We start from the raw sequence: 15,562 nt of genomic DNA on the forward strand, positions 1-15,562 counted from the left end.
ATTGGCCAAAGCGCCAGGCAAACCTATTGGATGCCTAGTGGCGCTTTGGCAAGCGGAGGGAGCATGAGAGGACACCTCCGCCGCTGCTGCTGCCTGAGTGTGGAGGAGAGGAGGAGAGTGGAGACACAGAGGATGCTCTTCAGGTAAGTGCTGGACCTCTTGTGGGGGTGGGGGGGTTTAGAGCTGTGAGCCCCGAGGGGGGGGATGTGCAAGTGCCAGCAGCTTCGATCCCCGAGCGGGGTGGGTTATTGCCAGGGTAAGTGGCTGCATATGATGGGGCACAAGTGGCTAAAATTGATGGGCACAGTGAGGCTACAATTGATGGGCACAGTAAGGCTGCAATTGATGGGGGGTTCAGTATTTTTCACTTTGTTTGCGCCCCCCCAAAAATTTGAGCAGAAGCCGCCACTGGTCCCCGCTAGTGGCCGCATCCATCTTCAACCCTCTTCTTTTCGGGGCTGGCTGGAGTCGCGCGGGAGCTGTCAGTCACGGCACTTGCTAGTGAAGAAACAGCACAGAGGGTTGTTTCTTCACAGCGCATGCACCAATGACATAATCGGTGCACTACAACGTAAATATCTCCTAAACGGCGCACATTTAGGAGATATTTACAGTACCTATAGGTACAACTTCTGCATTGCGGGTATACAACCACTTTAAATTGAATAGGTTAGTGACAGGTCTGAACACTTTCTACATTTTGGCTTATTATATGTTATGCCAGAGTTGTCTTTTAAAGGAGAAGTGCGGGAATGTAAAATCAATAAATCTACCTACTCACCTAGATGTCTGCACCTGTCCCCCGCCAGCTCTACAAAGAGAACTGGGAGATCAAAGATCGCTAATTGCTCAGTACTTGGATCCACTCTGAGCACAGAGCAGGGACTGTCAGTCAGCAGCTCTCTGCTCTGCCCCTCCAGCGCTCACTGGATGTTGGACTGTGGAGGGGGTGGGATCGGCTGGCTCAGGCTCTCAGCGGCTTGCTGAGCCAGCTGCTGGGCGGATCCTAACATTTAATGTCGGGATCCCTTCAGAGCCTGAACTGGCTCTGTTGTCAGCCGATAGCAGACTTTAGCCCGCTGTCGGTTGAATTTGGTCACAGGTGTGCAGAACTAAGTGCACTCCTGTGACCCACAGGAGAAGTAGGGCCAAACAAGCTTTGGCCATACTTCTCCTTTTTAAAGTCGGAAACTACAAAAGGTGTTTGTATTATACCAATTTGGAAAGATTGATGAATATTTTGCCTGTGAAAATTTTGATGTGTAGACCTTTGACACAGCAGTGTAATAGCTTTTTTAACTGTAATTTATTCTCAGCCTGACTCTAACAGCAGTTCTCCTTCTTTTTTAATGCACAGATCTCTGCAAAAATGTTAAGAGGCTCTTTCAAAAGTGGGCCTCATTCAGAGCCTGAATTCAAACCATTAATTGTGATAGAGCTCTCCAAGAATGCCAAACCAGAAGCAAGAGAATGGCTTGTATCAAAAATCTCAGCCCACAAGAGGGATGGAGGTATGTACGTTTATTATCAGTAACATTATGGGGAAATGTAAAAGCCTGCATTCACACTTGAACAGAGCTTATTCCTGGCGTGTTTTTTTTTAGGCTTATTACAGGTGTTTTTGCAAGTGTGTTGGGGTGAGCAGTTCTATGGGAAACACTCTCCCTTTGAAGTCTATGGGGCCAAAAATGCATGAATATGCGCAGAAAAAAAAATGTTAATGCACTTTTTTGAATAGAGCAACCGAGCATACCAGTGTGAACAGGATCAATTAGAAAGAATGGGATTCTACATGTAGAGCCAAGTCAGGTCTAGGGAAACGAGCAAGAAAATCTGCATGTGCAAAGTGTGGATAGTAAGTGGGTGTCAGGGAGGCAGATACACTGTACCAAAAAAGGTTTTGGCATTTTTTTTTTTTTAGTAGCACCAATCAACTTTGTGTTGATCAGACATCAAAAATCCCACAAAACTGAAAAGTTTGCCAGTATATCCCATGTGTTAATGTGTAAACTACATATATGCAGTGCATCTGGAAAGTATTCACATCGCTTCACTTTTTCCACATGTTCTGTTTTATAGGGCGTACACACGGTCGGACTTTGTTCGGACATTCCGACAACAAAATCCTAGGATTTTTTCCGACGGATGTTGGCTCAAACTTGTCTTGCATACACACAGTCACACAAAGTTGTCGGAAAATCCGATCGTTCTGAACGCCGTGACGTAAAACACGTACGTCGGGACTATAAACGGGGCAGTGGCCAATAGCTTTCATCTCTTTATTTATTCTGAGCATGCGTGGCACTTTGTCCGTCGGATTTGTGTACACACGATCGGAATTTCCGACAACAGATTTTGTTGTCGGAAAATTTTATCTCCTGCTCTCCAACTTTGTGTGTCGGAAAATCCGATGGAAAATGTCCGATGGAGCCCACACATGGTCGGAATTTCCGACAACACGCTCCGATCGGACATTTTCCATCGGAAAATCCGACCGTGTGTACGGGGCAATAGCCTTATTCCAAATGGATTCAATTCATTATTTTCCTCAATATTCTACAAACAATACACCATAATGATAACGTGAAAAAAGTTTATTTTGAAATCTTTGCAAATTGATTAAAAATAAAAAAAGGAAAAAAATCCCATGTACGTAAGTATTCACAGCCTTTGCTCAATACTTTGCTGAAGCACCTTTGACACCAATTACAGCCTCAAGTCTTTTGGAGTATGATGCTGCAAGGTTGGCACACCTATTTTTGGGCATTCTCCCATTCTTCTTTGCAGGACCTCTCAAGCTCCATTAGGTTGGATGAGGAGCATCGATGCACAGCCATTTTCAGATCTCTCCAGAGATGTTTGATCGGGTTCAAATCTGGGCTCTGGCTGGGCCAATCAAGGACATTCACAGAGTTTTCCTATAGCCCCTCCTTGATGGAGGAGCAGTGCAGCTCTCGTTCTGGGACAACGCCCCAGAACAGCCGCTCTTGTGCGACCCTGATCTGGGTAAAGAGCTGATGACGTGGCTCTTTAACCATGTGATCGACTGTGTACAGTCACAGCCAGTCACATGTAAATGCGGAAGTGCCATTTATCGACTCTCCTTGCCTCACACTGACAGAGTGTGTGCTGAGGAGAGCCAATCAGCGGCATCTCCTCACAGGGGAGACCAGGACAGGTAATCAGGGTGCTGATCATCAGTGCTCTGATTACAGTAAAGCCCCAGCAGTGCCCGTCAGTGACACCAATCAGTGCACTTTAGTGATGCCAGTCAGTGCTGCCTTTCAGTGCCCATCAGTACTTGCTCATTAGTGCCACCTATCAGTGCCCATCACTGCCGCCTTATCAGCTTACATCAGTGAAGGAGAAAAACTACTTATTTACAAAATTTACTGACAGACTATGAAAAACTTTTTTTTTTCCGTAAAAAATAAACCCAGCAGTGATTTAATACCACCAAGAGAAACCTCTACTTGTGTGAAAAAAATGATAAAAATTTCATTTGGGTACAGTGTTGCATGACCGCGCAATTGTCATTCAAAGTGTGAGAGCGCTGAAAGCTGAAAATTGGTCTGGGCAGGAAGGGGGTGACAGTACCCAGTAGGCAGGTGGTTAAAAGAAAATTTGTTTGTTCTGGTATCGTACGAGAAATATTTTCATGTTTGTCCCTTTTGCGATCCTTCATGCAAAATTATCCAATCTGCTCTCGAAAGCTGTGTACTAATGATCAGATTATCGGACGATCGCTTCGAAAAAAAAAAATGTGCATTTCATTTTTTTTGTTAACTTATCCTTTTAACACGCTCACAGCACTGTTTAAAAAAAGAAAAAGCACACGTCGGGCTTTATACCGTGGCCCACATTTTAATAATAAACCCAAGTATGGAGTAACTCTGTGGAGTATAACAAAAGTGGACAGCGATATCTATTTTAAATTGGCTGCTTGGTTTTCTGAATTACTGTATATCCCATTCAACTGCCACTTCAGACAAATAAAATAGATTTCAGGCTTTTTTTCCAGTTATTTTTTTATTAAATTGAAATCAATACAATAAGAGAAAAACATTATATATGAAGCAATAACAGTTAGCTTTGAATATCATGTTTTCAGGCTTTTTTTATCTTATATTGCATTTCAGCACTGCTGATTTCTAGCAGCCTCTTGGCAGCTACTTTCTAAAGCCTTGTACACACGATCAGATTTTCCGACGGGAAGTGTATGATGACAGGCTGTTGGTGGAAAATCTGACCGTTTGTACTCTCCATCGGACAATTGTTGTTGGATTTTCCGTGGACAAATGTTGGATGGCAGGCTTTAAAATTTTCTGTGGACAAATGTCTGACATGTGTACACAAGTCCGTCGGACAAAAGTCCAAAGTACAAACACGCCTGCTCGGAAGCAAGGACGAGCCAGAAGCTCTCGGTCTTGTAAACTAGTGTTCGTAACAGAGAATTAACATTCGTGACGTGGCAAATTATTAAATTTCCAAATGCAGCGCACATTCTCTTCTTCTTTAATGGGATAATAATGAAGCTGCTTTGCTGGTGATACTGATGGAGTTATTGCAAACAAATTTTCAAAGGCTTTTTTTTTCTAGTGATATCAAGAATAATATTATTATGCTTTTTTTTTTTTTTTTTTTCATTTATTTATTTATTTTTGGGCAAGTTACCACAACACAATTTTCCAGTAGTTTTTAAGATCAAAGATACAACTATGTTGGTGTCCCTTGTTACATTGTATTTTTTTAAATGTAACTGCCTACTCCCAAACTGTCATTTGTAGGGATGAGCTTTATATTCGGGTCGAACATGAGTTGGACTCAAACATTGGCTGTTTGCTCGTTCGCCGAATAGTGAACAATTTGGGGTGTTCGTGGCAAATTCGAAAGCCGCGGAACACCCTTTAAAGGTCTATGGGAGAAATCAAAAGTGCTAATTTTAAAGGCTTATATGCAAGTTATTGTGATAAAAAGTGTTTGGGGACCTGGGTCCTGCCCCAGGGGACATATATCCCATGTTGATGGGGACAAGGGCCTCATCCCCACAACCCTTGCCCGGTGGTTGTGGGGGTCTGCGGGCGGGGGGCTTATTGGAATCTGGAAGCCCCCTTTAACAAGGGGACCCCCAGATCCCAGCCCCCCCATGTGAAATGGTACAAATGTACCCCTACCATTTCACAAAAAAAGTGTCAAAATGGTAAAAATGACATGACACAGCTTGGGGACAAGTCCTTTATTAAAAAATAAAAATGTCCCACGAAGTCTTCTTCTTCTTCTTCTCTTGCTCTGCCGACTGTTGGCTGACAACTCCTTGCCGTTTGTATGCAAGACAAAATCCAGGCACACACCTTCGGACAATAGTCCGAGGTTTTGTCTGCGGAAAATCCGATCTTGTGTACGAGGCTTAAGGCTCCATTCATACCAATGCATTTTTTCATGCTTTTTGCAGAAACGCAGAACTTTTTTTTTTTTTTTTTTTGTACATGGGTTCCTATGAATCACTGACATCAATGCATTTTTGTGCCTCTACATTTTTGGAAAGGTTGCTTTTTTGGTTCAAAAGACTTCACTGGAGAAGCTGCAGAAAAGCGTGTAGCACGTTTTTACTGCAATTTTGCAGCAATTTGCGTTTTGAAAAAAATCTGCCCAACAAAAAAAAACATAAAAGACGCCAAAACACATATCGTGGAAAGCACAGCAAAAAGCACTGCAGAAATGCTTAAAAGCAACATACATAGATGTGAATCAAGCCTAATGCATACGTTCCAGTAATGGCTGCATGGCATTTTTCATGGTGACAACAATTTGATCATGTCTATGCATTGTGTATCAACATGGCCTCTTGCAGTCTCTGGTGGGAGACCATATAACAGGGTGACCCTTCACAAGAACATTTGGGAGACACCGAAAGTGCAGCTCCCCACTGTACATATCAGCAGCTGTCAGCTGACCATAGAGAGCTTCTGAAGTAATAAAAATGTAATGTTTATGTGAAACTGAAAGATTAAAAAACAATAAAGGGGCCTTGGAGTTTATTCTTTAGGATACGTGCCTACTGTACTGATGTATAAACATTAGACATTCCTGGCAAAAGGAACATGAGGGTGGGCTGTATGCTTACACACCTGTAAAAATGATCCTAGCTTTATTTTAATCAAGTGATTGTGGCTTATGCGCTTATGTGTGCGTATTTGCACATATGTTTGTAAAAATACTGACCCGCAACGTCGATTTCTGTAATTTTTTTACTTTTTTTTTTCTTACTGGTCTACATGCAACAAATGTTTACACGCCTTCATTTACATCAATAAAGAAACGCCTGTACACATAAAAATGATGCGTTTTCAGACAGCAGTATGCAAGAGGCAAGAAAGATTGGAGCTCATTATTCCTCGGTTTATGACCCCATACACACTAATAAATTTTCTGCAGATTTCGGTCATCCGAAAATCTGATCTTGTGTACAAGGCTTTAGACCCCATACACACTATTTGAATTTCTGCAGATTTTTGTCTTCAGATTTACCAAAACCATATAGTGCAAGGGCCTGCCTGACTGCATACAAATTGAAACTCTTAAGGTTTGACCTCATATTATATGGTTTTGGTAAATCTGAAGAATATCTAATAGTGTGTATGGGGTCTAAAGCCTCGTACACAATAGCAGATTTTCGGATGACGAACGTCCATTTTTTGTGGCATGCTAGTCTCATGTGGAAAGTGAAGAGGTTACTCGCAATATGAATATTTTCGCACGACAGAATACAAGATCAGAAGTGACAAAACATGTTGAATAATTTTGTATGTATTCTTTCGTATCTGAGCATGCGTAGTCTTTGTTTTTTTTCATACGAAAACCGTACTAATGAAACGAAAATCGGACGTTGAGTTCACATCCAACAAAAGTTTTATAGTCTGCACATCCAGCTTTTGTCTGATGCAAAAGCGAAATTGGCTGTCGAAAGCACCATACTAACGATCCGAAAATCGGCAGACAGCTCGTCGTACAAATTTTTCCATCCGATTTTCGTATTGTGTGTACGGGCCTTTAGTCTGTGTAATGCACACCCAGCATTCTACTGCACAAGGCCCCCTATCGTTGGCAGCAAATGGATACTGTCGTTTTAGTGGTAATAGTCTGTATTGATCTATGTAGCACGGCATACACTCTATGCAACTCGATGCAGAAGTTTATCTAAGAAAATTAACTTCCTTTAGGCACTTGTGCATACAAAGCCTTACTTTGTTACTTGTAGTGCATTTCACATTGCTGTGTATACCAGCAAGAACAAATGTCTGAGTTGGCCATTCTCTTCATAATATGTACAGCAGAAAGGGCTGTGTCTAGGGTGTTGTCCTTTTTGGTGAAGACAAATATAGCATAGAAGGAATCTAAAGCTGTTCAGCAGGCTCTGTCTGGGAGGAGTAGGGAAATGTTCTAATTAAATTGACCTTTTATACTGCTGATACAGATCAGGTCTGTAGATCAGTTTTGGTGATATCTCTATGTTGCACCCACTATTTATTTCTCATCGTAAGGCCCCTTTCACACGGCAGGTTTGTTGCGGCTTATAGATGCCTGCAGCAAGAATCGGCGGATTCTTGCTGCAGGAATGACCAGGTTATGCGGTTAGCATTGGCCTCTCAGCCAATTTAAACTAATAGGCTGACACAGCAAGCAGCTTGGTTTGGGGGCACCCGAGCCAAGTCACAGCTCCCTGTGTCCATTCCATTCAGACACGGATCCAAGACCCCGCTCCCATTCTCTCTTCATTAGCAGGCTGACTGACTTTGATTGACAGCAGCGGGAACCAGTGGCGCTGTGCTGCTGTCTCAGCCAATGAGGAGGGGAGTCCCGGGCAGCTGAGACACTCCTGCAACATTGCTGGATCTAGATGGACCTTAGGTAAGTATTAGGAGAGCTAGTACACACAGAAGGCATTTTTATCTTAATGCATAGAATGCATTAAGATAAAAAACCTTCTGCCTTTACAATCACTTTAACATTCGATTTTGGAATGAATAGACTTTACGGAACGAAAACCACATTCACTGTTAGAAATTCATGCATTCGAGAAACATTTTCCATCCTGCTCTTTCGAATTTTCTCATCGCTGTCTCGTCAGACAATGTCAAGTTGAAACGTTCTTAAAACAAAAAAAATGTCAAACAAAATTCTATTAGTGTATAACCACTTAAGGACCGTGATTGGTCAAAGTGATTACATGGTAAAGAGGGGGCTAATTGCAGCTTATCTGTACCATGTTTTCTTTCTCGAATATCACGGGACACAGAGCCTCAGTAATTACTGATGGGTTATATAGGTATCACTGGTGATTGGACACTGGCACACCCTATCAGAAAGTTCAACCCCCTATATAATCCCTCCCTCTGCAGGGATACCTCAGTTTTTACGCCAGTGTCTTAGGTTGTGGACGTGTAAAGATGTCCTGTGCTGAGCACCAAGGGGATTATCCTATATCCTATACTGGTGCAGGCCAGGCGAACCGGATCCATTCCAAAGTGTCTTTCTAGACTGAATTGGATGGTACCCGGGCCTTCGCGTCCGAAGAAATGAGGTTTTACCTGTAACGCTTCTCTTTTTAGAGAGCTGGACCCCGCATATTAGAAAATGATTTTTCTAGCCTAATTTCTAGCCGGGTGCTTTACAGGGCCAGAACTGTGAATCCCCCTATTCGTAGGAGGCCCCAGTCTCAGACGGTTTTTTCAAACGGAGCCCACCGTGAGAGGTGAAGATTGGGTCTGTACAACAGAACCCTGCGGCTGGATAAGGTAAGAGGAGGTTCCACAGAATTTTTTTATTCTAGTAGGATATCTCCTTTAAGGTAAATGCATGCTATGCCTATTGTGACCACCGGGGGCTGTCAAGAGCACAAACCTTCTCATGCTGATGTCTGTCTCTGTGTTTCCACACTGCACACGCTCCTCCGGCTGGCTCCAGGTAGGATGGAATTGGGAGTTTTCTCCTCAGGAATGTTCCCCCAGGCTAGGGGGAGGACCCAGGTATCTGTGAGGCGGTTGTACACCGCTCTATCACCGCCACCGCCATTTGCCGCCATTGTGCAGGCCCATCACTACCGGCCTCTCTCCTTCTTCCCCCCTCCCCCAGGCTTTCCTCCATATTATGTCTGGAGGGTCGGCCAGCGTGGGAAGCGCTCGTTTTTTCGAAATACGAGGGGGGGGGCGGGGCGTCAGCACAGCGTGCTCAGACGCCCACACAGGCCAGCTGCAGGCTATTAAAGGCACTTTGTACAGGTGCACACAGCCGGAGGGACACAGAGCTGACAGTCGCATGTAAGGTGGGACACAGGCATTCTCCTAGGCAGCATTTACTTGGTAAGACCAGACTGGGCATTTGGATAGCAAGGCTTTTAGCCGGACTACATCGCTCAGCAGTCAGTGTTCATTTTGTGATACCTCCACCTTGTTGCTTTGCACTATGGGTAGAAGAGGTTCGAACACCCCAAGAACCAGAGATCTCGTTCAGAGGACCCCCTTTCTGCAGCATCCTCCCCCCTGAGGGGCCAGGGACGGCTAGCCAGAGGGAGCCATTGGCATCAGGGGCTATACCTGCCTCCGGCGCTTCAGCCCCTGTATACATTACACAGGAGGTTTTTTCCTCAGCTATTAATGGTTTAGAGGAAAGATTAATGGCCGTGATTACATCTTCACTCAGTGGAAGAAAATGCACTAGGCCTTCCTCTGTTTCCCAAGACCCTCAGGCAGAGGAGCTCTGGGATAAAGGAGAGGAATCCCTTTCAGAGGATCAGGATGGGATGGATGATTCCTCTTCAGAGGAATCAGGTGGAGAGGGACCCTCTGCGACTTCCCAGGAGGAGAAAGTCTTAGTGCAGATCCTTACTGGATTGGTCCGCTCCACATTTAGGTTGCCCATATCTGAATCAACTAAAGAATCCTCTTCTTCTTTAGGGTCACTGAAACCTCCTCAAATATTACAGGCTTTTCCTGTTCATAATTTACTTGAAAAGCTCATTTATTCTGAGTGGGATCACCCAGATAAAGTTTTTTTTCCGCCGAAAAAGTTTTCAACACTTTATCCTATGGAAGAAAAGTTTATAAAAATGTGGGGAATACCGGCCATTGATGCGGCTATTTCCTCCGTTAATAATAGTCTGACTTGTCCTGTAGACAATGCTCAGGTGCTCAGGGATCCTGTAGATAGAAAGATGGAATCCCTATTGAAGGATGTTTTCTCCTTGGCAGGTTCAGTGGCTCAACCTGCAGTAGCAGCGATTGGAGTCTGTCAATACTTAAGATAACCTGCTTAACATGGTCTCTTAACAGCAGGTTATCTTCCTGCGGCCTTATGTTATGTTGTTGACGCCATCAGAGATTCTATCGTGCAAACCTCTCGTCTTTCATTGGGGTTGGTGCATATACGGAGAATCCTATGGCTGAAAAATTGGTCAGCCGAAGCACCATGTAAGAAGCTGCTGGCTGGGTTTCCATTTCGTGGTGCAAGGTTGTTTGGAGAAGACTTGGATGACTATAGCAAGAGAATCTCTTGTGGGAAAAGTACTCTCTTACCTGTTAAGAAGAAGAGTAAACGTCCCTCTTTCAAACAGACTCTTTGCCCAGCGGCAGGGGCTTCAGCCTCCAGGCAGTCTTGACGGCCTCCTCCGTCTGGGTCCAGAAACAAGAGTCAACCCCAGGGACAAAAGAAGCCCTGGGGGGAAGAAGCCTACTAGGCAAAACACTAAGACCTCTTCCTGAAGGGGCGCCCCCGCTCGCTCCAGTGGGGGGGAAGACTGCGACAGTTCTCAGAGCTCTGGCAGGAGGACTTCCAGGACAGATGGGTAATCTCCACAGTAACCTTAGGGTACAAGCTGGAGTTTCAGGAATTTCCCTCTCCTCGGTTCCTCAGATCAAGTGTCCCCAGAGACCCAGAGAAGAAGCAGTCGCTCCTTCTGGTGTTAGAGCGACTTTTGTCGCAGGAGGTCATTATGATGGTTCCCGCAAAGGATCAAGGATTGGGCTTCTATACCAACCTTTTTACGGTCGAAAAACCAAATGGGTGTGTCAGACCCATTCTGGATTTAAGGGATCTGAACCGATTCCTAAGGATTCAATCCTTCCGCATGGAATCAATTCGGACAGTAGTCTCCACCCTGCAGGGAGGAGAATTTCTGGCATCGATAGACATCAGAGATGCATATCTGCATGTGCCCATTTTTCCTGCTCATCAGAAGTCTCTGCGCTTCGAGATAGGACGCCATTTCCAGTTTGTGGCTCTGCCTTTTGGGATAGCCACTGCACCTCTTGTGTTCACAAAGGTCTTAGCTCCTCCTCTGGCCAGATTAAGAGCTCAGGGTATAGCTGTGGGCAGAGAAGCATGTGCCATGCATATCGGTAGTTTTCATTCCAGAGATAGAGAACTGGCAGGCGGACTATTTAAGTCGCCAGAAATTACTTCCAGGGGAATGGTCTCTGCACCCCGACGTCTTTTGGGCCATATGCCAAAGATGGGGGGGTTTCAGATGTAGATCTCTTTGCATCCCGATTCAATAAAAAGATAGACTGATTTGTGGCAAGAACAAAGGATCCTCTTGCATGTGGGACGGATGCGTTGGTGATTCCGTGGCATCTGTTCTCACTGATTTATGCATTCCCGCCTATTCTGCTACTGCCACGACTCCTTCGCAGGATCAGGCAGGAAAGGAAGTCAGTACTTCTGGTGGCCCCCCGCTTGGCCCAGAAGGACGTGGTATGCGGAAATAGTAAGGATGACGGTGGGTTCCCCGTGGACACTACCGGTACGCCCAGACCTGTTATCTCAGGGGCCAGTGTTCCATCCTGCCTTACAAATGCTAAATTTGACGGTTTGGCTATTGAGACCCACGTTCTGAAGAGTCGTGGGCTTTCAGGTTCTGTGATATCTACCTTGATCAATGCAAGGAAGCCAGCTTCCAGAATGATTTATCATAGAGTCTGGAAAGCTTATATATCCTGGTGTGAATCCAGGGGTTGGAATCCCAGAAAATATGTGATAGGTAGAATCCTGGATTTTCTACAATTGGGTTTAGAGATGAAGCTGGCCTTGAGTACCATCAAGGGCCAGGTCTCGGCCTTATCAGTATTATTTCAGCGGCCACTTGCTTCGCATTCTTTGGTCTGAAATTTTATACAGGGGGGTGACGCGTCTTAATCCTCCGGTTAGGGCGCCCCTAAACCCCTGGGACTTGAACTTTGTTCTGTCTGTGTTACAGAAACAGCCTTTTGAACCAATAAGTCAGATTCCTTTGGTCTTGTTGAAGGAAGTTAATTTTTCTGGTTGCCATTTCTTCTGCTAGAAGAGTATCAGAATTAGCAGCCCTTTCCTGTAAGGAGCTTTATTTGATTGTACACAAGGATAGAGTGGTACTGCGCCCTCATCCTAGTTTTTTAGCGAAGGTGGTTTCAGATTTTCATTTAAACCAAGACATTGTTCTGCTTTCCTTTTTTCCAGATCCCTGTTCTCCGGAAGAGAGATCACTACATTCGTTGGATGTAGTAAGAGCAGTCAAGGCCTATCTGGAAGTAACTGCTCAGATTCGCAAAACGGATGTTTTGTTCGTGCTGCCAGAGGGTCCCAATAGGGGACAGGCAGCGTCAAAAGCTACCATTTCTAAATGGATTCGACAGTTGATTATTCAGGCTTACGGTTTGAAACGGAAGATTCCTCCGTTTCAGATCAGGGCACATTCCACAAGGGCTATTGGTGCTTCTTGGGCAGTGCATCACCGGGCTTCTATGGCTCAAATCTGCAAGGCCGCAACCTGGTCTTCAGTCCATACATTCACCAGATTCTATCAGGTGGATGTGAGAAGGCAGGAGGATATCTCCTTTGGGCGTAGTGTGCTGCAGGCAGCGGTACAGGGTCCTCAGGTCTGATTGCACCCTACTTGGTTGTGGTTCCCCCCCCTCGGATAGCATTGCTCTGGGACATCCCATCAGTAATCACTGTGGCTCTGTGTCCCGTGATGTTCGGGAAAGAAAATAGGATTTTTTATAACAGCTTACCTGTAAAATCCTTTTCTTTCGATGGACATCACAGGACACAGAGGTCCCGCCCCTCTAATACACTATATTGCTTGGCTACAAAACTGAGGTATCCCTGCAGAGGGAGGGATTATATAGGGGGTTGAACTTTCTGATAGGGTGTGCCAGTGTCCAATCACCAGTGATACCTATATAACCCATCAGTAATTACTGAGGCTCTGTGTCCCGTGATGTCCATCCAAGGAAAAGGATTTTACAGGTAAGCTGTTATAAAAAATCCTATTATAAGGTGTGGCCACTCACAGCTAATCTCAATAGTAAATACTGAATGAATTGTTTTCAGTCAGAAAAAATTGGTTGCTTATAACAGCGAAATTCATTGTTATAAGCAATCGTAGTTTGTAGGAAAAAAGAAAAAAATCATGATCACCTCCCCAGAGTAGTTTAGTGTTACTATGGTAACACTCTATTGTTTTGGTCACAGTATGCAAAGAAAATAAATTTAAAGTAATAGAAAATAAATATTTACAAAACTATAAAAAAATGTTGTTGTTTTGTTTTTTGTTTTTTTTAAATACTGTCACCAGTCAGTGTCCCTGATTACCGCCACACCAGTTATGGTGACAGTATGTAAAAAAAAAAAAAAAAAAATTGTGAAAAAAAACTTTTTTAATTTCTATGTTTTTCCAAAAATTGTGACAAATTACAATTTTTAAAAAGTCACCATGGCTCTTACTAAATACCTTGGACTTTCTACTTTCCAAAAAGGGGTCATTTGGGGGATATTTGTACTGTCCTGGCCGTTTCTGGTCTCACGAAATGAGGCCGTCAGAGATATATATAATGTGTGTGTATCTATCTATCTATCTATCTATCTATCTATCTATCTATCTATCTATCTATCTATCTATCTATCTATCTATCTGTGCCACCCATAAGTACCCTTCAGTGCCCAGTGTCGCCCATCAGTGCCACCTCATTGGTGCCACCTCATTGGTGTCTCCTTATCAGTGTCTGTCAGTGCCGCCTTATCAGTGCCCATCAGTGAAGGAGAAAACTTATTTACAAAATTTTATAACAGAAAAAAGAAAACCCTTTTTTTTTTTTTTTCAAAATTCTAGGTCTATTTGTTTAGCAAAAAATAAAAAAAACGCAGATTTGATCAAATACCACCAAAAAAAAGCTCTGTTTGTGGGAACAAAATTATAAAAATTCTGTTTGTGTACAGTGTAGCATGACCCCGCAATTGTCATCTAAACAGCGACACAGCTGAAAGCTGAAAATTGGCTTGGGCAGGAAGGGGGTGTAAGTGCCCTGTATTGAATTAGTTAAGTGTTCTTGCATAGCAAGACCACTTACTGTTATCTCACATATATATTATTATTCTTATTATAGCCAAATTTACCACCCTAACTCCTCCCACAGTTTTTACACTACATAGACAAATTATATACCGAAACGTGCGGATTGTTCCCGATTGGTGTGCTATTACTTTGTGGAACGTTTCGCCGAATGGTTCACGAAATATCGTCGTTTTTGCGGCAAAATTAGTCCCATAGGAATGAATGGCGAAATGTTCAATGTCATTTAATTGGTGTGCTATTACCTTGTGGAACTTTGTGAAAAGCTGAAAAATACCAGTGTGAATCCGGAATCAATGTCATTTAATTGGTGTGCTATTACTTTGTGGAACGTTTCGCCGAATGGTTCACGAAATATAATCGTTTTTGCGGCGAAATTGGTCCCATAGGAATGAATGGCGAAATGTTCCAAACTAGAGTGGGAGGTGACAAAAGCTGACAACCCCATGATCAGCCAAAACATTATGACCACCCCATGATCAGCCAAAACATTATATGACCGCCCCATGAAAAAAAAAAATTATTTTTGAAAAAAAAAAAATTATTTTTGAAAAAAAAAAAAAAATTAATTCTTGAAAAAAAAAAATCATTTTTGAAAAAAAAAAAATCATTTTTGAAAAAAAAAACAAAATCATTTTTGAAAAAAATGTTCAGCTCTTTCAGCTAATGATGGAATTTCAACTGTTTTACTACTATTTATAGTTTTTAAAATATTAAGCTTTTTAACACTTTTCACAGTTACTCAAGCCACTCCATCCCACCCAGTTACTCCGCCCACTCCAGTTGTAGAGGCAAGAACACTTTTCACAATTTCCCCAGAAATTGTAGCTTTTCTAGTTAATGTATATTATTTAGTCGGTAGGACTATGGTGTGTATGTATATATAAGCCACTACTCATACATGGAATTTGCTGATTCTGTTGTTATGCTAGTATCATGGACCTGGAAAAAGATGGCATCTCCAATCCACAACTAGTTCAGGATGACGATGCATTTTTCGTAGCAGTTGGTATTGTAAGCTCCATCTTTTGGGGGATCCTAACCCTTCAAAGGGTTCTTTATTGCTAAAAAGTTTATGTAGCTGGACATTTTCCCATGGTTGTGCTTTATTTCACGCAGAGTGTCGGAGAGGAGGAGTATAAATGCCTTTACATTATCCTCCAGATGTGAGTGTCAACA

The 15,562-nt window shown here is 43.3% G+C and overlaps 1 protein-coding gene across 1 annotated transcript in view; it reads left to right on the top strand.

Moving 5' to 3' along the window:
• The window catches only part of ANO10 (anoctamin 10), a 154,376-nt gene that overhangs the window by 5,562 nt on the left and 133,252 nt on the right, over window positions 1-15,562 (top strand). The window contains exon 2 of the mRNA XM_073630309.1: window positions 1,358-1,511. Coding sequence (XP_073486410.1) covers window positions 1,370-1,511 — 142 coding nt within the window. The 5' untranslated portion in view covers window positions 1,358-1,369. The remainder of the gene's footprint in view (window positions 1-1,357; window positions 1,512-15,562) is intronic.

This window comes from Aquarana catesbeiana, linkage group LG05 (assembly GCF_042186555.1).
Source record: "Aquarana catesbeiana isolate 2022-GZ linkage group LG05, ASM4218655v1, whole genome shotgun sequence".
In the NCBI taxonomy this organism is placed as follows: domain Eukaryota; kingdom Metazoa; phylum Chordata; class Amphibia; order Anura; family Ranidae; genus Aquarana; species Aquarana catesbeiana.